The sequence below is a fragment of the Stegodyphus dumicola genome, chromosome 6 (assembly GCF_044657685.1).
Source record: "Stegodyphus dumicola isolate Sdum_Otavi_A_Nest chromosome 6, ASM4465768v1".
NCBI classification, from domain to species: Eukaryota; Metazoa; Arthropoda; class Arachnida; order Araneae; family Eresidae; genus Stegodyphus; species Stegodyphus dumicola.
In genome coordinates this window covers 39,932,157-39,957,779 of record NC_140773.1, presented here as the reverse complement: position 1 = coordinate 39,957,779, position 25,623 = coordinate 39,932,157, and the positions used below count along the sequence as shown (strand labels likewise).

General features: G+C 32.7%; 1 protein-coding gene across 1 annotated transcript in view; it reads right to left on the bottom strand.

Moving 5' to 3' along the window:
- Positions 1-405: 405 nt before the first annotated feature.
- Positions 406-25,623, bottom strand: part of MBD-like (methyl-CpG-binding domain protein 2) — a 36,382-nt gene continuing 11,164 nt past the window's right edge. Inside the window, exons 3-6 of the mRNA XM_085818247.1 lie at positions 15,926-16,016; positions 10,658-10,812; positions 8,041-8,144; positions 406-1,247 (exon numbers count right to left, since the gene is read on the bottom strand). Coding sequence (XP_085674373.1) covers positions 8,046-8,144; positions 10,658-10,812; positions 15,926-16,016 — 345 coding nt within the window. The 3' untranslated portion in view covers positions 406-1,247; positions 8,041-8,045. The remainder of the gene's footprint in view (positions 1,248-8,040; positions 8,145-10,657; positions 10,813-15,925; positions 16,017-25,623) is intronic.

Sequence of the window (25,623 nt, the reverse complement as noted above, 5' to 3'; positions counted from 1 at the left end):
TGTATTCATCTTACAGTCAAAACATTCAAGCCTTTTTAACCCCTTGGATAGCATGACCACTTATCCAAGTCATGAGATTTTTTGTTTCTTGGTGTATATTTAGTTTAAAAGATTTTGCTTTCTTACTTTCTTTGATGATGTAAATATCATCTTAATGAATAGAAGTTTATGAAAACAGAGACTAAAATAAGTAATTATACATGTTTAGCTATTAAATGTGGTTTTAATACAGGTTTTCATGAGCAGATCAAAAACCTTTTGCCACTTAGAGGGTTAAATGTGGATATGCTACGTCTGAATGATTTTACTGAAGCTATGAATAATAAAGAACAAAATTTTGCAATTAATAAAATCATAATATATTATAAAAACAGCTGTTTGGAACAAAAGTATATACAATACAAGTTCATAAACTCCTTCAATTTTTATTACCTCTAATAAACTTTGATGTTACATTTTTGAACCAAGGATCACAATAAAAACATATTTTATCCACAAAATAAGATAAAAATGTAATACTTTTTTAAATTATAATAAAAATGCAGAAGACATTTTGAATCCATAACCGTAAACAGAAAATACCTTTTTTTAGTACAGTAAAATACTTTTCCACATAATATTTCCCTTCTCCCATTTGGATATCAATCATAACTGTCATTTTCATATATGATTAACAATCAATCTTTACCATTATCTTAATGAATTGCTCAAAACTGCTACAACACTTATACAAACTGTTGTATATAGAATGCTGATATCCTATACTACACTTTTTTCACTGCATAAAAAATTCTGTAAACTTATATACATTACAAAAATAATAATTACAAATTAATAAATATAAATGCTTTTTAATGAAATAAATACAATGGTAAATTTGGGTTAGTCACAAAATGTAATCTATTACATTACTTCAGAAATAAGCCACTCCTATGAAAAATGTCTTTGTGACTTTTAATTTCTAAATTTTACACAAATCAGTAAATACAAGACTTCCAAAGTCTAAGCACAATTTTAAGCTTATGAACATTAATTAACTGAAGCACAATAACTATTTAATTTTGCAATTAATAAAAATCAAAGAAAATACTAAACAAATGCAGATATACAAAATTTAATAAAATGAAAATTTGCAGTACATGACAAAATAATAATATAATACCACAAAAATAATTCCTGATTTTTAATCTATGAAAGGAAGAATATGGTAAAAACTGATCTAATCCTTATCTGCACTTTCAAAAATCCTGAAAGTATAATTTCAGAAAAATTAACATATACATTTTCATATATACAGTATGATAATAAATTATAATAGCAGTTAATTTTACATTTATTTAAATGGATTGAATGAAAATAAGTACTTAATTATGGAAGTATTTAATTATTTTTAAATTACATTACTCATAAGGGGAGGGAGAAAAGTTAGTTAACAGTTCCAACATGTGAATTCACAAAATTTATACATACACATACACGTCTCTGTACAGAATCAAAATAGAGATTAAAATTTAAAAACAGGAAGAAAGTATTATCGAATTTGAGACATTTATAACCCTTTTTCAGAATGATTTTTAAAATGTGTTAGGAATTTATGCCCAACTTCAGTGTTCTAGATTGTTTACAAAATATGTTTTTTAATTTAATAAATTTTGAAATTAAAAATTAGCAACATGTAAAAAATAATCCACAATATTTCGACATCTAATACTTTCATTTCATACAAATTAAAAGCTTAATTTAAATTGAACAAAGTATTTAGATAACTGCTTGTCATCTTAATATACTGTAACACAATGGTCTCAAACTCAGATTTGCACACATGCCAAATGCACAATCTAATAACTAAGAAGAAACCCTCAAAGACTTTTTCTGAACAAAACAAAATTTGTTAATTAAATTTAAAAAATACTAGAAATTTTTCAATACATACATATAAAAGTGACAAATGATGCAAAGAAAAAAATCCTAATTTATACTTATTTTATGCCAGAAATCTAACATTTGGTACGTGCAAGAGTTTTATTGGTCATAATTTGTAATTCAATCATATTCACAATTTAATATTAATATTTTCAGATTGATATTTATTCAAACAATGGTAATGCAATGAAGTAACCCTAAATGCTTACTTTAATTTAAACTAGAAAGAAATATAAGAAAACTTCGCAAGAGACACAAAACTTCAGAATGAAAACCTATTCTCTTCTATTTACTACATTTTTCTATGAAGCATACAGAAAAAATACATATTTGTATGTAAATAATTATAAACTTCTTTGTTTCTTACTACACTTTTCAAACACCTTGTGACATTTTGATTTTCAATGAGTCTGTAACCTTGGAAGAAAATTACTATAAAGTATTTTTATCACCAATTTGTAGATACTCATACCAATTTCTAGGTCAATGAGCTTCTTTATGCAAATTTAATAATTTCCAAATACAGTAAAAAATGTATGTAAATACACATGAAAACAAAGCTATTATTCTTATTTCACAATTAGTAACTGAAGATATTTATCTTTTGACTATTACTAATTTATCTTTTGACTATTACTAATAAATGTTAATCAAATTTGTATATCTTCACATCCTTGAATAAGATTTATATCAGGATAAATTACAGAGCTCCATTTCTAAATTTTCTGGAGCATTACTCACATTTGTTTGTAGCACAGAAGATTACGTGAAACTGGATTCAAAACCATTAACCTTTTCGCGACGGTGCACCTTTGTTTAAGACGCTCGTGCAGTGCGAAAGGGAATCGAATGCAGTTACCGTACAGGATGGAGGTTTTGCATCGCTAAGCCTAATTTTATAAAAAAAAATCAGAAAAAAAAAAGTTTCACTTCTAGCCTCGTAATTTTTGGTTTCATTTTAGATTATTACTTGAGGTCTTATATATGTTAAAATTAGCACTTAATAACATTTTTTTCTTTATTCTACATGAAAATATACTTCAAAATTTCCTTATCTTGTAAAGTAATTTTCGGAAGCGCTATTCAAATTATTCCAAAGTTTTAATTGATAAAATCCATCAATACAATCTAAAATTAATAAAAAAACACAATAAAGCCTATTTACAGTAAGAAGTAACAAAATTTAAAATGAAGACTGAGTGTGGTAAATCTCGAAGCACGGAGAAGTATCACTTTCTAACTCTTAGAAAAAGTATCACTTTTTAAATCTTTAGAAAAAGAATCATCACTCTCATCTGCGTTAGTAAATGGTTTATTAACCATACGAGGGTATTCTTCCTCCGATAAATAGCGCCTTCGCCCCATAATAGACAAGAGGTGAGACTTCCAGAAATAAAAAGAGAAAAAAAATGGGAATATATCTGAAGTCAATGCAAACTGGCTGTCTAGTAACCCTGAAAGACCCTATGTAGTATAGGAAAAAATAGAATTAAAAAAGTAATTGGATATAAATCAGACACGCGAACATTTACATTAGCATGCGGCGTATTAAAGAGCCCACCTCTGTTTACGCTTTCGCTCCCCCCCACCCTCGCAACAGTTGATGAGTAAAATACCAAAGTCAGACAGAATATATCAAACTCAAGGTCAGGAACCTAAAACTGTGTTCATTTCAAAAGTAATGGACATAGAATGCCATCTAGTGGCCTTCAGAAAAACATTCCAGCTTAAAATGCGTATACGCATCACCCGTCCTCTGAATGCAGTCTCTAGCGATGCATGGATGGGACGCCTGGCTGTAAGAGACGTTTTTAGGAAATGCGTATATGGGACACCCGTCCTGAAAGGGTTAAAGTCTTAAACGTTTTCTTCAAATTCTAGTCATAGTAATGCTAATTAAGTTACAGAAAATATATTTGTGGGCAGCCTAAAATTGATTTGGGAGCAACATGTGCCCACCGGCTGCCAGTCTGAGACCACTGTTTGAGACTACTATGACAGACTTTTAGATTAAATGAAAAATAAAATATGTTTTGTGTCATACACTTATAACTCAAATTTCAGAATAGTGTTAGAATGCTAAATACCTAGACATGTTTTGCATAAATGCTACATTCTTTTAATCACTTTAAATAACTATTACTTTCTGACCATCATACATCTGACTCGTAAAAAATAATGAAAGGAGGGAATTTAAATTATAAGATACAACTGAGAATACGGTATTATAATAGTCCAAGCTTAATTTTAGCCTGTCCTAGTTATGCATTTCACAATAAAAATATATTTTCATCTTCATACTATAAAATAAAATATAACTGAAAGAAGAACATAAACAAGAACATTTAGTATTCATTACACATCCTGATATTTATATCATTATTTTATCCCCCAAAACAAATAAACATATTGTACTGCTATTTTTATTACTTACATTTTTCCTATCAGAAAAACCAAAAAAGCTCAGTTTCTTAGAACCATAATAAAAATGAAATTCTCGTTATTCTAATCCATCAGTGACTCAAAGAATCTTAAAATTTGCATCATACAGTTAGCTATTGTTATCTACTGAGCATACTTTATGTATAATCATAGTTTATTTATTTAAGGACAACCTAATAGTTCTCCTTACTTATCAAAATGATTATCTTTGATTATCAAAAGCAATTCTGGTAATCATGTGGTATGGGAAACTGTTAGTTTATCCTGAAACTAGAATTCATATGAAAACAACAAGAAAAGTACCCCCATTTACATGCTTCAAATTTTCAGAAAATCATGAGCTGCATTCAGTGAGCATTCAATCACTTATAGTGACAACATTATGGCAGCATGAGCAATCTAATAAACACCAGGATTTAAAAAAAAAAATCTACTTTGAAAGTAGTATCCCCTTATTTTGTATAAAATTTATAAGAATTCTGTGATAAGCAGAGCTTTTATTCTCATCACTTCCAGTGCAATAAAGTATTCCAACTGCAGATGACAATTCTTTGTTTTGATCAATATTTTCCATTGCTACCACAGCCAAAAAACACTACATGCACAAGAATTAAAGTAAATGCTCTAGGTCACATGTATGGTAAATTCAACAACAAAAAATTGTGATCATGTTGCAAAATGTGCTATCTACATTAGCTATTGACCATATTTCAGATTACAATATCAGTTATATAAAATTGTACAACATTCTTGTTTCATACTACAACAGGAGTCAAGTCTGAATATCATTTTCATTAATTTCATCATTACGTTACTGTTGGGATCAATCAAAATTCAGGGAAAGAAATTTTCATAAAATGATTTTACTCTGATGATTTATACCTGGGGGAAATTGTTGCTTTATCTGTGATGATGCAAACACTATAGTGAATAGTGTAAAGGAAATTCTAGCTTTCATTAGCAAAGTTCAGCTTTCTATACTTCTGCATGGATGTTCTTGACATTTTCTTCAAATAGCTGCTTAAAATATCTGAAGTTAATGGACTTGAATGCTGAATAGCTTTTGATTCAGATGTATTACTTTTTTTTAGAAAAATCTGAAGCATAAAAAATTAGGCAAAACTGACGGTAGAACCTTAAAAAATGTTGAATAAGTCAGCACACCCTAGCTCTACTTTTTTTAATAGGATAATTGTACTATTAAAAAAAAGTAGTTTGAAGCTTTACAGTATTCTCTTCTAATAAAAATGCTTATTTTTCCATTTCACAAGTTCTTAACATTAAGTCACATAAAGAAAAGTTTGATGCATAAAACTTATTGTTTATTCTTCAGTAATATTCCTAAAACTGATGTAAAATAGCATGACATTTCAAGATTGCAAGCAGGCTGTACAAATTTGGAGAGCTTAGCAAAATATATATATTGACTATTTCATTAGCAACTCATAGTTAACTTGTGCAGAAGAACCACTCAGTTTAAATCCAGTTTATTAACAAACAAGCAGAAAGTCAAATTATTTACTCACAACACTACTTATTACTATTATAAGTTTAGCCTTGAAGCAGCTAAACTTACAAACTTGTTGGCTGCAGCTAAACTTACAAAAAAGTAACACATATCAGGCCTGGGACAATAACATAGAAAAGTATCTTAATTTTCTACCTTTTTAATCTTTTTGTTTCTTGTGCAAAATTGTAGACAACATTTCTTTTATAAGGTATAATTTATAGTTTATGCTGCTGAGGTCTTTCCCTCTTCTGCAGAATATTCAAGAATTACAATCATGATTCAGTTGAGAATTACTGACAGACTTCCTTAAAGATGACATTTCTAAGCGTCAATCAAAATTTCAGTCCATCTTCACTCTCCTTCTTCATTTATGTCACACAATTCCAGATAGTGGATTCCAGGATTTACAGTGTTTCATAACAGTTCCTTCAGACAAGCTTTTTGGTTTTATCTGGCATTTTCCCTTTGTCTATTATACTAGTTACCAAACATATGTTTGAAGAAATTTCAAAGTTTTATTGTCATCCAGTTGAAAATTTTACATTTTGTTTTGATAAAAAAATTCCTACTGTTGGTGTTATTGACTGTCAGTATATACTGACGGTTCTGGAGTTGATGGGAAGTATGGTGCAGCCTTCTGTGTTTTTTATTATGGAGTCGAAACTGATAGTAGATGTTTCAAACTTAATATGTATAATTCCATTTTACAATCAGAATCAGTTTTACTACAAGCCTTGAAATGGATTAAGGAAAAATTAAAGTGTTGAATTGAAATAGATATTTATTCTGATTGTTTATCACTCCTTATGTTACTGACTGCTCCTATTACAGAAAATTACCTGGTTTTAAATATTAAAGATATTTTGAAATCCCTGCAGAAAGATTTTTGTATCAGAATTCACTGAGTCAAATCACATGTAAGATGGTTTGCTAACGAGAAGGCGGACAACCTAGCTAAATTCATCCTTTTTCCCAAATTCGAGATATACAATATGCAAGATACAATAAAATATTATCACTATATTAAGAAATAATTGACAACCTCGAGATTAACTAATCTAGCTTTGGTGTTCTCCCCCCTAAATTCATCTGTTCTCCCAAATTCGAGATCTTTCCAAATTACATAACACTGCTTGAAAAAGGTAATTAAAACTAAAATTAACCAATCACGGCTTAGATTGGCTTAGATTCACATATGCACCTACACAGTATAACTACTGCTTCGCGAGGAACTACGCTCACTTTTTCCTGACTTCTGTGATGCAAACAATTGTACCCCGTTATGCTTCTCTGCCTCAAATGCATCGTATCTTTTTTCTGTTACATAAAAATTTATTGTAGTTGATAATGATTGAAAAGTAATTTGTTTGCCAAAGAGATGATTTGAAATATGTAAAAATAAAGATGGTGATTTGCCGAAATTGGTTTTGTCAACGGCTTTTTCCTGCATTTTTTACTCAACCATAATGACTATGCATGTAAAATATTACATACATACATATTTTTGCAATTAAAATTTCATAATTAATTTTTAATTTATATTAGCTTTTTACGAATAGAGAATATTTGTTAAATTCAAACTTCATTCCTTGCAGCAATGGCACAAGAGAATTATTTAAATTTAGTTTAATTTTACTATATTCTCGTGAAACAATTTTGTTTGTATCTAACAGCTTTTAGTGCTAATTACCTTGTTTGATTTTCTTTTTTCAAATGTAACTACATTTTCAAGTTCTAATAGTTTGGTTTCCTTTTAAATAATTGTTCACTATTTTTTTAAAAAAACTTTATTAAACAATTTTAACTGACAGTATTTTTTTAAATAACAATAGTTCATTTTAAATTTTAAAATTTTAGTGAGTTAAATTAGCAATACCATTTACATTCCCAGTTTCTTAAAATGTTTCTGTCCAAAAATTGAGTTAAGAATTTTTACTTTAAAAATTCACTGTATTGTAGGCTAATTTACATATGCTCTTAGAATTTAAATGATATTGTAAATTAGCTCGCAACAATAATTAATCTTTTATTTTTTATTTTTGCAATTAAAATTTCTTAATTTTAAATTTATATTAGCTTTATACGAATAGAGAATATTTATTAAATTCAAATATATATATATATAAAGAAGTACAAGAATTTATACAGAAAATGTCATTTCATACCTTTATCAAATGCATAATTCTTTAAGACATTCTTGCAGCTTCTTCCTAGCAAGCTGAACCTTTTCTTCCTGCTTTTTAATATCTTCTTCAGTAACTACAAGGGCCTGAAAAGAAATTTTAAGTTCACCCTCTACACTCTGCTTAAAATTATTATGTTGAAATATAGATATTGAAACTGACATGAATTTTAACAACAGGTTTAAACTCTATTAATATTTCTTGAATACTGCTGTTGAAGAGGGAGATATAACATTACAATACGTTTAATTTTGCTCAAACCTAACACCAATTTCAATACTGTCTTGAAACATTTATTAAAACCACAATACTTCAAATTTGTTATGAATTATATACTTCGTGTTTTGTATTATAGAGAAGCAGAAAAATCTCTCTTATATATATGAAAAATTTTTGAAGTAAAGAACTCTTTTTGTAAAAGACACATCAAAGAATTTTCTGCAAAAATATTGTGTAACCATTCAAGAACTAGTTTAAAATTTCTTCAACAGTTTCAAATCATCAAAAACAATTCTTTGTCACAAAAAAACTGCCAGCAAATTTGGAAGACAGCTTATCTCTTGTTAACATTCAGAATAGGAACTACAAACAGTAGTTTTGAAAGTATTTTTCTTATTGTTGTCAACCAAAGCAAGCAGTGTAGATAATGAATGTTCTAGCTTTCTGAAGTGATTATTAAAAATCACTTTGAAGCATTAAATGCTACTGCCAGGAGTTGTTATGGAAAAGAAAGAAACCCTTTGAAAAAGAGTTTTTAATAGTTTGTCAAGTTATCTTTTAGCATTACATGCATTTACACGCTGCACTTTTTTTTTGATATTCAAATTAAAAATGTGCGCTGCAATTGAAAATCCCACCAGTTGTGAGTTGCGGTCTCTGATAAGGTTTTTGTTGGTAAAAAACCTAAAACTTATGGAAATTTATCGGCAAGTGTGTGAAGTGTACGGAAACAATGTAATGAATGAAAGTTCAATCAGGAAATGGTGCATTCAGTTTAAAAATGGCTGAACTAACGTTCATGATGAAGAGAAGAGTGGACGCCCTAGCATTGTGACCGACGAACTGGTCGCTAAAGTTGATGAAAAGATTCGCAAAAACCGCCGTTTCACAATAACGGAGCTTTCGCTTATTTTTCTACAAGTTTCACAGACTTTGTTGTTTGAAATTGTCACACAAAAGCTAGGCGACCACAAATTTTTTGCAAGATGGGTTCCGAAATTGCTTACAGACCACCATAAAGGTCAGCAAACGGGGGGCAGCTTTGACATTTCTGGAGACCTATGACAGACATGGTGATTCATTACTGGATCGAATCGTAACTGGTGACAAGACGTGGGTGAGACAAAATTACAGTCCATGCAGTGGGGGCACACAAGTTCTCCCAAAAGACCAAGAAAATGTTTGCAAACCTTGTTACCAAAGAAAATTATGGCGATTTTTTTTTATTGATTTTCTCGAACGTGGTGCCACAATAAACTCTGAGCGGTACTGTAAAATTTTGTGCGACCTTAGGAGAGCAGTTCAAAACAAGTGCCGAGGAAAGTTGACGTCCAAAATTTTGTTTTTGCACGACAATGACCAGCCTCACATGGCAAACCACACTAAAGAACTCCTTAATTCATTCAAATGGGAGATTTTCCCTCATCTGCCCTATAGTCCTTACAGCTAGTGATTTTCACTTGTTTTGAAGAATGATTAACTGGCTAGCAACACAGCGCTTTGATGACGACAAGGAGCTGTGGGTGCACGTCACTGATTGGCTGAGATCACATACGGCAGAATTCTATGAAGAAGGAATTTCAAAGCTTGTTCACCGCTATGATAAGTGCCTCAATTTGTTTGGTGACTATGTAGAAAAGTAGAATTTTAGTCGCTTTTTCTGATGTATATATAATATGTTTTTCCCTTGTACTTAGTTTCTTTTTAATTCAAAAACTTTCCTTACTTTCTGAATAGCCTACGTATTTACTCATAACATGTGGGGTTGTAAAAAAAAAAAAAAAAAATTCTATGATAAAAAGGGGTCATAAATGAAAAAAGTTCAAGAAGAGGTGTGCTAAACCATCAAATGTGGTAAACAGCTTATTTCACTTCATCAGCAGTTATAGAGAAATGTCATCAGAAACAGGTGACAAGAATGAACATCATTAATTTTCTTTTCAATGTTTTCAGTTGAAGTGATTTAAAAAAAAAGAAAGAGGAGATAAACAAAGTAATCAATACAGATTATGCAATTAGACAGCTGGTGAATGATTTTGAGTCATGATTAAATTTTTGCATTTCAACTGCAGTTAGGAGTGAATTATTCTACAGCTGTTTATTATTCATTCTAATTACATACATTCTTAATTGTTAGCAATTTTATGAATAAACATTATGTACTAATATTGTGATTTTTAATGTTGACAAACTTTTGATAATACATAACAATTATTACAAATTCTGTACCTAAGCCAGGCTTTCTTCCAACGCAATATAAATGCAAATTATTAAAACTAATTTCACTAATGCTTGTATACAAATTTCCATCACTTTTTTAGCCTTAATTAGCTACTATTTCAATAAAATCCATGCTATGCTACATAATATTAAAGATTACCTGAACTAAGGGTTGCTCAGGATTAATATATACACTGGGATTTTTATCTAAAACAACTCTTGAATTTGTTTGCCCAACTATTGGCTGTCCACTGACATGTAAAGCAGTAGCTATACTTCTAAGTAATGTCTCTTCAGTTAGATCTGGTCCAACACCTAAAAATACATTTTAATGAATTGTTCAACAGTTTCATTCAAACAGGAAAATTCAAATAGTTGATTCAAATAGGAAAATTATGTTGTTATAAAAACGGTCCACAGATTCACAAATATAATTACATGTTCTTGATAAAACCATACTTAAAATTTTGATTATTATAAAAAACAAATTGAAAGAGGACATGATGACTAACTATTACATTTATACCAAAATAATAGTGGCTATTTAATGTAATTGCTATGATCACATATCACTTTAAAAAGATTACCTGTGCATAATAGTTATACATAATACTTTCACAATAACTCAATTGAACAGAATCATACAATCAGACATGTCATAAATTTTAACATTTATAGCTATTGCTATATTTTATCATTCTTAATTTTCATTAAGCAATCATGCAAGAAAACTTACATTCTTTTGTTATTTTCAAAGCTAAAAAACATAAAAGTCGTAAATTACCAATTTTATATTACCCATCTCTGAAGATAAAAATTTTCAATCCTGGTAAGAAATAATGATAAATTCTAAAACTAGCAACAATTTATATACTTCGTGTAACTTAAGACAATTACATGTTTTGTTATTGAAAACAAACATTCTTTAGAACATTTTCAGCAACATCTGGAACTTACAGAATCACAAATGAAGTGATTCAGCATTTCCATGCTGTTTGTCCATCTATCTTAAGTAAATTATTTAATGCTTGTTACTTTTCGGCAATGTGGTAGAAAACTAGAATTATTACTATTCTTAAAAATAATGAAGTTAAGTGGCCCAGTATTAAAAATATCATATGTATGAGGAATCTACCATAAAACCTTAAGTAAATGCCTTGGACAAGTTTATATTAATAGACTCAAATGGCACTTTGGAAGCAGAAATATTTTGGAAGAAGATCAATATGGCTCTCAGAGTTCAGGTGAAGATGCATTCTTCTCTTATGTGACATAGTAAAGCAAGGTATACAGAAAAATTATGTCAAGATTTTGATTTTGGCTCATTTTCAAATTTTGCTTACATATGCTGTCCCAGAAGAAAAGAAAGAAAATTCAAGATAAATTATGTTTAAAGTTTAACTTGAGCAACACAATGCATACAGATGACTATAAATATATTTCTACAATTTAAAATATAAAAAAATCAATTGAAATTTTTCAGACATAAATCTTAAAAAATGTGATCATAGGCAAAAATGCCTGCCCCTTTCAAGATTATGTTATTAAATCTCTTTGTTTTCTAATCTAATTTATATTTTTAAATAAGGAAGTTTAATAATTATTTTAAGTGCAGTCAAAAGTTGTTAATCCGGACTCGTCGGGACTTCGGCGATTCCGGATTATCGATTTTTCCTGATTATAGATCATCAGTTTAAATCTGGTAAGATGGCATGCAGAAATTACAAAATTAAAAATATGAAACCGTAATTTATGAAATAAAGAACAATTATGATCTAAAGGATATCAAAATTTACAAAAAGAAAAAGCTTAATATTTGTTTACTTTATTAAACATTTCTTTCAATGCAAGTTGTTTAAGTTGCTTCATTTCATGTGATAATACTTTCTCTTTAATTCTATTAAACAGACATAATTTCTCGTTTAGTTACAAAGTTCCGCTGTTCAAGTCCTATAATTGCTGTGTCGAGAATACCGACTTAATTTGTCAATCGAAATTTTTTCGTTTTCAATAACCTCTGTGTCACTTTCTTCACTATCGGAAGCGAATTATACTGACGAGAAACTTGATTTAAATCATATCAAAGATGGAGTACATCGAGATGAAATACTACATTTAGTAAGGAATTATAAGCCAAATAAAATAAAAACATCTGCCCTGAAGATAAGGATAATGCTGACAGATCAACTTCCAATTCATTGCGCGCCGCGGCGTTTCCCCACCCCCCCTGGCCGCACAGCAGCGTGAAATTGATAAACAGATTTCGGAATGGTTAAGAAACAAAGGACATGCCTTTATCCACTTTTTGCAGCAATTCCACTTTTTGTTTAATGGACTTCGAAACATACTTTCACTTTGTAGATCCTTTACATATTAGTAAATATATATTGCAAATTCAGACATAATCGAAAGTTCAAGCTTACTTTTATAAAATTGCTCTAACAGTTTGCAAAAAATAATAAGCCGGATCCAATTCGAAGATTAAGGAACAACGCAATCTGCAACATTAACTGAATTAGATAATTTTAGCTTAGCTTATACCGTCCGTTATACATTAAACGCGCATGCATAAACGTATTATGCGCATGCGTTCACGCATATTTGCAGCCGTAAAGGTCTTACGTGCACGCGTAAACGCCTATGCGCAGAAAGTTTGTAGCTTTGAGGACCGGATTATGGGTGTCCGAATTAACGACTTTTGACTATATAAACTATTAGTGTGTTATATTCATGATAAATTAATTACATAAGAGTTTTTAGTACTTTTCCGTTTCGCCGGCACAAATCTCGCCAAGCAGATTTTATTGGCCACAACATACAGCATACAAATAAAAAATGTTAACAAATGTTAGTTCTAAGAATTTTTTATTTTGAAGGCATAAACATTTTAATATCGTTTAAAATTATTGTAAAAAAGTCAATAAATAAAGACAATAAATTTGTAAAAAGATAATTATTTAAGAGTTTACTATGCTTTCATGGTTCAATATCCTGATTCGCCTTTTCATATTACGTGACCCCAAGTCTCACGTAAACTACAAAAATCTCTCTCAGTAATTATCTACATTAATTTCAAGTTGAATCTTAATTTGGAATACAAGTTTAAATACTTACTCAGAAATTATGTAAATCTGCAGTGCTTTACTTCACTAGTGCATTTTCACTAGAATTGATGAATTTAACCTTTCACTTTGCCTTTTCTACATTTTTGCCTTCGGGTGAACGGTGTGATCCTAATTTACTTAATTACCACGAATGGCCATAGGGCATAAAATTGAACTATCTGGTAAAAATTCTACGTAATTGTATGCCAGTATTGAAAGAAACAATCAATCTGATAAAAAAAAAAGGGCTGCGAATTGTTTTGAAAATAAGGTGTAAAAGGTTACCAGCGAGGATATTACGTTTGCCATCAGTTGTACCATTATTGGAGACTTTGACGCCTGCGCCAGCAAAAGAGAAAAGTACAGAGTTTTTCTTTAAAAAATTAATAAAAATAAATAAATAAAATAAAATAAAATAAAATTGTCTTCCACTTCATCTCAAGTCTGTTACCTTGAGATTATTTTACCTACAATTAGTTTGTAAATCTGCCTTAAAGGAGCAGTACATATTCAGTGACATTGATAAACTAGTCAAGCTAAGTTTGACTACTTTGAATATGTACTAAAATGAAAAACCATAAATACTAAAATACAGACAGCCATAAAAACTAAACAAAACCAGGAATAAACTACCCAAAACTGGTAACTTAAGATGCATGCTACACTAGGTCTAAAACAGTACAAATAAAAAAACGCACCTGCTAAATCAAATGAAAGAATTAGGTATTTATTTCTCATTGTGCACAAAAATCACATATTGTCATCAGATGAAAAACAATGTCTCGACCACATAATTTGCACTGTCCAGTTTTAAATGTAAAATTTTTTAAATAATTTTATTTATAATTATTGCTCTCCATAAATTTAACCAAGAATTATTATCATTTTGTCAACTTACATTTCTTTGCAGCATTATTATCCACTGTAATTGTAATAACATGCTCATAAAATATAACTTGTATTGATATCTCATGCAATTAGTATTTCAGTATTTAAGCTGTAATTTGTATATACAGTACAAAATCCCTTATCCGGACGTCCATTATCTGGTGTTGAAAATATGACTTGCAATATGTAACCCTTTTTCTGCATCGTCTCTCCTCCTTGAAATAATTCTAATTTTTACACGAGGTTTAGTTTTTCTTTTCTTTTAAAGGGATACAGCAATTACTTCTACTTCTTTTCCCACTGCCACTGTTTGTATTATGAATGGACTTTTCCGGCCTAATTAAGATGCAAAAACAAAACTCGAAGTTACGTCATCTGGAAAGCTGAGTCGTGCCGACAGCTGATTGGCTACTGTGATGACGCCATGCCTACTTCATGTATAAATATCTCACATCGCTCTGGCGTAGCCCTTCTTGTTCCTGTTTTCATTGCACCTGGTGCGCTGTTCTAGCGATCATTGGAAGACGTTATTGTGATGCGTGTCATCCAGCGATAAGTACCGTGGTTCCGGGCCATGTTGGCTTTTCCAAGGTTAAGCGACGTCAAATCTCAAGTTGTGGTTCCTGGTGATCAACTGTCGTGGATGGCATCCTGTTTCCAAGGTTAAGCGACGTCAAATTTCAAATTGTGGTTTCCGGGAGCAACTGCCGTGGGCGGCATCCTGTTCCATGGTTAAGCGCCGTCAAATCTCAAGTTGTGGTTTCCAGTGAGCAACTGCTGAAGGCGGCATCATTAATACAAGTGTTTTTCAGGTCTAGCGGCGATGTTTTTACTAAGCTGTGACTTCCCGTGAGCAACTACAGTCAGCAGCATTTACCAATTAAAGTATATTCAAGGCTTAATTTTTCAGGTGCCTTCTTGGCCAAAAGCATAGACCCCCCTGTTTTTTAGTCAAGTGAAATTCAAATTAATCACATGCACGTAATGTATGCTTTACGCATGCACACGTTGAAAGAAATGTTTAATAAAGTAAACAAATAAATATTAAGCTTTTTTTTGTAAAATTTTATACCCTTTAGATCATAATTGCTCCTTATTTCATAAATTACAGTTTCATATTTTTAATTTTATAATTTCTGCATGCCATCTTACTAGATTTAAAGTGATGATCTATAATCTGGAAAAACCCTAAATCTGGAATTGGCGAAATCCCGATTACAGACTTTGTACTGCATAATAAATATTAAATCTGCTGCTTGAAGAATTATATCAACATTATATAAACAGTAAATAACTTTTACTATGACATATATACACACACATACCATAACAGCAATATTTTACGCTTAACCAACGGCAATATTAACGAACTGTTGAACAACTATCTAAAAATCATACAATCACAAAAACATACAAGAAAGAAGTACATGTCATACCTTTCATATTTCGAGGAAGTTCAAAGTTATTGAATGCTTCTTCATCCATGTCTGATGCCTTAAGTCCTTGTAATCTTTTTTCCCAGAATAACTAAACAAGAAAAGCATTCAATACTGCATTCAGCTTACAAGACAAAAAACCGATTAATTAATCATCTACAAATTAATAATAATCTGATACAGAACAGCATAATGGAATTTTCACATTTTATCTTTTAATAAATATATATTTATATTCTATATTGCATGTGCTTCTCTGAAAATGCTAATACAGTAGATCAGAAATCCACAATGCTTGGGATCAAGAGGTTGCACAGATTTCAGGACAGAAAAGATAAATAGTAATATTTAGACTAAAAATACACTCACTTCCAAAAGTTAAGCACAGAGAGGACAATGCTGATTTCTGGAAGCGGAATTGAAGAGGATGCAATTCGCTGCACAGGTAGATGGAAGTATGAAAATACGTTAGGTAATAGCCAATCGTGATTTCTTGTCATGAAATATGCAAAAAAGGCAGTCTTATAAGAAGCAAGCTTTATGAAGTGTTACAGAAGTTGATTGTAAGTGTTGATTAGAAGGTTTTTAAAACTTTCGTACAATTTATTTTCAAGACATACATGTTTCTATGACTTCTAGAAGACGAATGGAAGATTCTGAGCGCTGGCATGCTGTGGAGCGCGTTGAAGCAGGACAGTCGATCACAGATGTTGCTCTTTTCTTCGGCGTTCATCATTCTGTAATTTCACGTTTATGGAAATAATTCCAAACCACACAGACAATTATCTGAAGGCCTATAGCCAGTCGCCCAAGGATTGCTACTCGATATATTGCTATTGAAGATCGATATATTGCTATTGTAGCCAAGTGGAATCGTAGAGCGACCTCCACACGTGTGACATCTATGATTACAGCGTCCATTGGTAAGGCGATATCTGCAGCTACTGTACGTCGAAGATTGCATATGAGTGGACTGTACGCCTGGGTACCTCAAGTTTGTGTTCCTCTATCTGTCCAATCAAGAACAGCACGACTACAGTGGTGACGGGAAGATGTCTGACTGGGACAATATCATGTTTATTGATGAGTCAAGATTTGCTCTGGAGCCAGATGACAAGCGTACAAGGATATGGCGTGAACAACGAACACACAGTTCAGTGCCAAAACATCACGCATTACGAGGTGGAAGCAGTGTGGTGTGAGCAGGGATTTCATTAGGATACCTCACCGACCTGCAAATCTTTAAATGGGGTTCCTTGACGGCTGTTCGGTATCGAGATGAAGTTCTAGAACCCATGAGATTGTAAGCTGCAGCAGTTGGCCCTACTATTGTTTTAATGGACTATAACGCATGTCCCCATAGAGTTGACATCGTTGATGACAACCTGGAGAGTGAAGGGATTGCACGTATGGCGTGGCCAGCATATTTGGCCGAACTTAATCCCATTGAAAATCTTTGTGATGCTCTCGGCCATGCTGTATCTTCACTTTTCCCACCTCCAGCCACTCTTATTGGGCTGGAAACTGCTCTACAAGAAGAATGGTGATTGCTTAATTCTGCAGTGGTTGACCACCTAATTGAAAGCATGGTCACAAGATGTAAACTTTATATACAGATGAGGAGGGATCACATATGCTATTAATGTCCTTTTTTCTTTCATTTTATGCTGTTTATTTTCACTTTATACATAATTCTGTTTAAGTCTCCAGTATGCCATTATATGATAACTTACAAAAATTTAATATTGTTATTTCTGTATATAATTATTGATTTTATTTTATGCATAAATATAGATGCTACTTTCCTGCCAAATTTTGTGTCAATCAAAGCAGCATTTGTTAATTTTTTTGCATTTTACGAGCTTAAGTTTTGGAAGTGAGTGTACAAAATAAATAAGGACATTAAGGGCATACAGACCAAGACATGGGACATTAATAATGGATAAAAATTTTTTTAAAGAAATTTTTTGGCATCATTTAAGCTTTTTCTTGATAGAAGTTTGTTTTAAAACTTTACAGTGTTCTAGAGTAAGTTTTCTTGTAAATTATATAGAGTCGTAATCTCTTGGTCTATTACACAATTCTACCGTTCTAAAAATTTTAGGTATTTTTCACCACATTCCAAACCTCCATTAAAAGGTATTTTCTCATTCCTATCAATTTCACTATCTATGCCAGTGTTAGAATCGTTATATTGCTACTTTGACTTCAAAACAGAGTTAATAATTTTATCATTGGTCATCTGATATGTGAGTATTGGCTGATCTGGACACCTCATCCATTCAATAAAATCTTATTCTTGCAAAGCCTCCTCATTTGTTCTTTTTTTTTAATACAGAAGCAATTCGCTTTCTTTAACCTTTGCTACACTGACCCTAAAATCAGAAAATTCGCTGTCATTGCACTCAGTTTCAATAAACAGAAGATGACCATACATTATGCCAGCCATTCAGTAATTATATCTATGTTAGACATTCACTACTGCTGTTTGGGAAACAGAATTCCGTGATTCTGCTAATAAATAGATGCAGTTTTTGATGGCAATTTTTAGTCCAAAGAGACTTTGTCTCTGAAGGACTACTGTTTTCGTTTTACGTTGAATCACTATAAATGTCCGTTTCACTTTTCAAACTGTTGCCACCAAATGAAAAGCTGTTAAAATTTTACAGCAACAGTGATTCTAACACCGGAATCCAAAACTGGGAATATTTGCATAAGGTGAAATCAGCAAATCTCGATTCTATTTTGTACAAGTGGCATTATATTTGAAGAAATTTAATAATGAAAAATCTGCATAAATGTATGTATATTTTTTGCACTGTGATAAAACAACGGTACATAGAGCCATCGAATTTTGAATGACATAATCCTCCTATGAATATGGGCATGTGAAGACCAAATTTGAAATTTGTTTTATTATCGAAATAGAGTGGCCTCTCAAAAGAATTTTTTTCAGAAACTCTGATTTATAATGGCATTTCATACAGTGTATTATATATCCTAGTCCATTGGTTGGATCAATGATGTGGTATATTAAGGCAAAAAAGAACAATGACATTATCATATGTTAAAATGGTTACATCTGGATGTGCACAGCACTTGTCTAACAGTATAAGGTATTTCTCCCACTTCCCAGCATGCCTTTGTGGTGTAACGGTAGTACGCTCGGCCGGTATTATAGAGGTTCGTGGTTCGATTCCCGGCAAAACTGTTTGCTATTTTTCATCTTCTCTGCTTCCAATTAATCCTAATGACTCTACAAGTGGCGCCCGAACTAAAAAAGGGTTGTGGATGATGATTCTCCGCACCCAGGATTTGGCGACTAGGTCCCCTAAAACCCTAGTCGCCCTTTAAAAAGGGGAGTATATAAGGTATTTCTCCCGCTTCCCTAGCATGCCTTTGTGGTGTAACAGTAGCACGCTGGACCAGTATTCCAGAAGTCCGTGGTTCGATTCCCGGTGAAGGCGGCTGGTAATTTTTCATCTTGCTTGCTTCCAATTAACCTAATGACTCTACAAGTGGCGCCGAACTAAAAGGGTTGTGGATGATGATTCTCCGCACCCAGGATTTGGCAACTAGGTCCCCTAAAACCCTAGTCGCCCTTTAAAAAGGGAGTATATAAGGTAGTTCTCCAACTTTCCTAGCGTGCCTTCGTGGTGTAACGGTAGCACACTGGGCAGGTATTCCAGAGGTCTGTGGTTCGATTCCCAGTGAAGGCGTTTGCTATTTTTCATCTTTTCTGCTTCTAATTAATCCTAATGACTCTACAACAGTAGTAAAATCTTGCTATTTGATGGTAATGATACACTATTACAATGCCTTATAGTCTCTTTAATAAAATGTTGCATGAACCATTTTATCACAAGTCATTTCGTGAAACAGGAATTTTATTATTCCCATAAATCACAGTATTTTATTCCTTTCAGAGCTCTGGGATTTTACCCACTACCATTGGTTTACATTTATAAGAGTTAGATGCATTGCATACTAAAATAGTATTTTTTTCTTTAGCTTCTTTCACCCCTGATGGTGCACTTTCTTTGCTTGTCACAAATATCCTTCTTGGTAAACATAGCCAAGAAAATTCAGGCTCATCCACATTAAAAATTGGCTCTGAGCTGAGATTTTCTTCCGCCACCAGTACCGAAGATTCATCAATAAATTCCTCTGCAGCATCTGTTTCTGCTGAAAGTCCCCCCCACACACAATTTGAATAATGGATTACCATGTCACTACTTGAATATGCTCCGCCAACTGCAGCTAAAATTGCACATCTCTATTTTTAAATCGGCATGAATTTTTTTTCTATTTTCTCTCAGAAGCGGCCCTGAAATTGGTACTTCATCACTCTGCTGTTGGAACCACTTGTACAAAATAGAATCGAGACTTGCTGATTTCACCTTATGCGAATATTCCCAGTTTTGGATTCCAGTGTTAGAATCACTGTTGCTGTAAGATTTTAACAACTTTTCTATAGATCATATATGGTCCATATTGTAGTTCCTATGATCCTGCTATAAACTGAAAAATAATACCTTCCTCCATCTTTTCCAGATTTCAGCTTTTTTTAATTGCTGTCATTTCCACCTCTTTACATTTTTCAATGTTACAAGCAGTAAAATCGCAAACAAATTTTTTATCTCTTTATTAAGATGTGCTGGAATTAATTATTTTTTTTTTTAAATTTTACCTACAAAAAAAAATCTGGATTAAAAAAAAATGGCAGTACGAAACAATCTCATAAAATAACAAAGCTCAGGAAATACAATCACATGAGTAATGAATTTAAAACAGTTTGGTTAAATTGCATGCTTCTTTACCACAACGCAGATTGGAGTGGGAGGGGAACTTTTATCATGATGTGAATGACTTGGTAAGTATTTCTATTACGATATCATTATTTGGTAAGTTATTTCTCTTTTCTTCGGTATTTTGCTCTCCAAGTTGTGGATCCCTGAACCTATAAAAACTGAATGCTTACATTTTATAGGTAGAATGGATTTCAGGAGTTGGCGGATTTTCGGCATTTGACTGTATTATGTCATTAGAAAGCATATTTGAATTTCTTCCCCAATATTAAAAGCAATAGACAGTATTTTGCAGAAAGTTATTATTATAAGAAATGTGCCAAATAACATAATGTAAAATAATGAAATAATATGTTTGCAATTTATTACATTAAATAAAAATTGTTTATTTCTTTTTCAAAAGGATTACTAAGTCAGTAACAATAATCATAACTGTATGATTATTGCTATCACTGTCAAGCGAGAGCTCATAAACAATATTTGGTGACTTTTCATTTGTCACAAGCTTATACAATGTTTAGATTTTGCCATTTAACCTCAGCAACTGTATGCAATAATAATGTTCATTAAGACATAAACCACACATAAAAATTAGTTGCTGATGACTGGAAATAACTGCATAACAACTCTAAACAAATTCTACAAACAGCAAAAAGAACAAATTATTTCCCTTGAAATGAAGCATGGAGAGTAGACACAAAATATTTGCTTGGATAAATGATTAAAAATTAATATCCTAGACAATACTAAGATTATGCTATTATTGAAAACTCCAGGTTCATAGAGATTTAAATAACAGATCAGACGAACATTGGAAACTTGAAACCTGAGAGGCATAAACAATAGTTTTAACTAGGAAGATAAAGAATTAGAATCAGAATACAGAGATAAGCAAAAATTCTCATTAACAAGTAAGGAATATCACAAATTACAAAAGCTACTAACAGAGAGAAGTTAAAACAAGTAATCATTCAGCAGAAAGCTCAACAATGTGAATATTCTAAGAGCTTTAATACTTCTGACACCACTTGAACTATACTTATATTCCAACATCAATGAAATCCGAATTAAAAGCTCCTAAAAATAATGCATAAGATAAGAGCATATAAGTGTATTCCATGGCCATAAAATCAAGATTAAATAAAATACACAATAAATAAACAAACCATTACCATACAAAATAAAGCAAATAAATAAACAATACACAAAATTAAAATTACAAGCAAATAAATGGAAATTTTTATGAAATTCATAACACTATCAATTGTTTAGTATATCCAGCTACACAAATTAGTAAGTGAAGAAATGCCAAGTCAGTCCACTTCCACAAGGGAAAAAAAAAGACCAGTTTTGTCCCAATTTATCCACATATATATAAAATAATAATAAAATAAATAAATAAATAAAATAAAAAAACCCACCCACATAATTTTCCAAATTCATAATATATAAAAATTTATGGGATATTATGATAAGAGTTAACCCTTTCAGGGGTGGTGGTTTCGCCTTGAAAACGCATTTTCAACATTTTTTTTAACTTAGAAAATTTGGTTTCATTTTCTCAAAACCGCTGCTAAAATTAAATTACGTTTTAAAGCTGATAACAGATGGCAGCACTAAACCTTTTTGCGCATCCATTAATTGATACGAATCGTTCAAAAATAGCTTGTTTTTGTCATTATTCATTTTGGGCTATTTTAAGAACAAAAAACCCAACAATTTTTAATTTTTCCACAATATATTTTATAAGCAGGCATCAATGATTAATGAAATGTCCTTAGTTCACAAAAAAAAGTAATGGAACCCTTTTAATTTTGAATGTTTTCAGCGCGGTTTCATTGTGAAACCACCGCCCCTCTGAGACATTGAAAAAAGGATAAGATGACGCAGTCGTAAGATTTTTTACAGCTGTGCTTATTGCTTTCGGATCACTGCTCTGTAAGCAGTTGCCTCATATCATCGTTTGAGTGTCTTCAAAGATGAGGATTTATGGAGCTTTTGAGAAAGGGAAAACATTTCTTATTTTTTACAGAGACACAGAGCACACTGAAGAACACTCACAGTTGCGTTTTTATTCTGCTTCTCTTAGCCGTCGCTTTTCTCATTCTTCCAGTTCATAGTAAAATATTTGTATACATCTAAATTTATTTTATTTCCAGATATAATTGTCTTAGTTTTTAACATAATTTTTTTAAATATTTCATAGTTTTATGTAAGTAATTTAGTGCATTATTAGTTACTTTTTGTCTCTTCCTGTTTTAAATTTTTTATTTATAATTAAAAATGTGTGTTTATGCAAATATTACTTACTTCATTAGTTGTTCAGTAATTTACTAGTATAATCTGCAATGTAGGTTATGTTCAAATACTTTCCAGTACAGTAAAGATAAATAAGCAAATGCTTAGTCTTAAATGCTCTAGACGGGCGCTGGTTTCAAGGCGAAACTGGTCCCCTTTCCATAAAGGAGGATGAAAAAAATTTTTTTACACTCATTTATGTTGTCTATAGCAGCGGTTCCCAACCGCTGTTCCGCGGCACACCAGTGTGCCGTCTGAAGCACCGTGGTGTGCCGCCGGGTCTCGGTGTCACAGTGCTGTTCGCCCGCTATAACTCCTCCCGTCAGTGTCATAGGTGGTCACGGCGCTGTGCAGTGCTATAACTCCTCCCCCTGCCAATCCTGACAAGTGTCCGCCGTGTCCCCGCCCCCATGAGACGCAGGCAGACGCCTCACACAGTGTCAGAGAGACAATGGCTGCTGTGAGGAGAGAGACACTGATACTGCAGTGATGGACAAGTTTTTGAAAAGGAAAGAACTGTACTCTGAACAAAATCTGGAGCCAGATGAGAGCCCAAGTATGAGTGGGGGTCAAAAGAAAGCAAAGATGGTTAAATTCTCTGGCGCAAGGCAATATAGCGAAAGCTATATTTCAGTTGGATTTACTTTCACTGGAGATGAACACAAACCAACTCCACTGTGCGTGGTGTGTGGTGAAAAGCTAGCTAACAGTGCTATGGTCCCAAGCAAACTTAAACGCCATCTCCAAACGAAACACCCTTTGCTTCAAAACAAGAATGTGGACTATTTTGTTAGCCTGCGTGACAACATGGAGAAACAGGCAACTTTTATGAGAAAAACAACAAACGTAAATGAAAGAACTCTTAAAGCTAGCTATCAAGTTGCTGAACTTATAGCCAAGACAAAAAAGTCGCACACTGTGGCAGAGACATTAATACTTCCTGCCTGCAAAGCTATTGTAGAGGAGATGCTCGGACCTGAAGCAGCAAAGGAAATAGCCAAAGTCCCTCTCTCAAACAACACAATTTCCAGACGTATTAATGACATGTCTGCAGACATCGAAAGTGTGGTTTTGGAAAAGATCCGTATCAGTGAGAAATTTGCATTGCAACTTGACGAGTCTACTGATATCAGTGGACATGCTCAACTCTTAGCTAATGTGCGTTCTGTTGGTGGTGATGCAATTAGAGAAAACTTCTTTTTTTGCAAGGTATTGCCAGAAAAAACAACAGGAGAAGAAATTTTTCGGGTCACATCAGAATACCTTGAACAAGGAGGAGTTAAGTGGGAAAACCGCACAAGTGTCTGCACCGATGGAGCTGCAGCCATGGTCGGGCGCACCAAAGGCTTTGTAAGCAGAGTGAAGGAAAGAAATCCAGATGTGATTATTACGCATTGTTTTTTACACCGCGAGGCCCTCGTAGCCAATACTTTACCATCAGCCTTAGTTCACGTGTTGGATGATGTTGTGCGCATGGTAAACATTGTAAAGTCACGACCCATGAAAAGTCGCATATTTGCAGCTTTGTGCGAGGAGATGGGAGCAAAGCATAAAACCTTGCTGTTTCATACGGAGGTCCGGTGGTTGTCGCGTGCCAAGGTCTTGGTTCGTGTGTATGAGCTGCGGGAGGAACTTAAAGTGTTTCTGACAAATGAGGGGTCAGATTACGCAAAGCAGCTTGCAAGTGATGAGTGGTGTGCAAGGCTGGCATACCTGGCAGATATATTTCATCATCTGAATGAATTGAACACCCGAATGCAAGGCCGAAATGAAAACCTGCTTACAAGTACAGATAAAATAAATGGACTCCGTTCAAAGGTGCAACTCTGGCATCAACACGTGGAAAGTGGCAATCTTGAAATGTTCACACTCACCATGCAATGGCAAGGTGTTCACACTGCTGCACTGTGTGAGATAATAGTTAAGCATTTAAAAACTCTTGAGGAGAAGTTGTCATTTTATTTCTCTTCAGTCTCCACTGAATGCCTTGACTGGGTTAGGGACCCTTATAAGCTCAGCATCAGTTGTTGGAAAGGAAATGACTTTACAGGAGCAGGAGGACTAATTGAACTGAGACAAAATCGTGGTTGCAAGCTAAGATTTGCTGATCTACCTTTGGACAGTTTTTGGTTGGATACTGCCAAGGAGTTCCCCCTTCTGGCAAACAAAGCTATTTTGACATTGCTCCCTTTTTCCACTACATATCTGTGCGAGATTAGCTTTTCAAGCACGATTGCTATGAAAACCAAATACACAGAGAGACTGAGAACTGTTGACGAAGAGCTACGTGTGTGTCTTTCTTCGATTCCAGCCAGAATATCAGCTTTGTGTTCAGCCAAACAGGCCCAGGTTTCGCACTGAAAGTATTTTATAATTTTTCACTATTCTGTTTACTTAATATTTCATAATAAAGTAATTATAAAATACTTTCTTTGTGCTTATTTGATTCCTATTCAACAGAATTACTTTATTATAGTCAATATAGGCAGAGAGTTAATTTTTTAACATTTTCTAATGGTGGTGTGCCTCGTGATTTTTTTCCCCGCGACAAGTGTGCCTTGGCCAAAAAAGGTTGGGAAACGCTGGTCTATA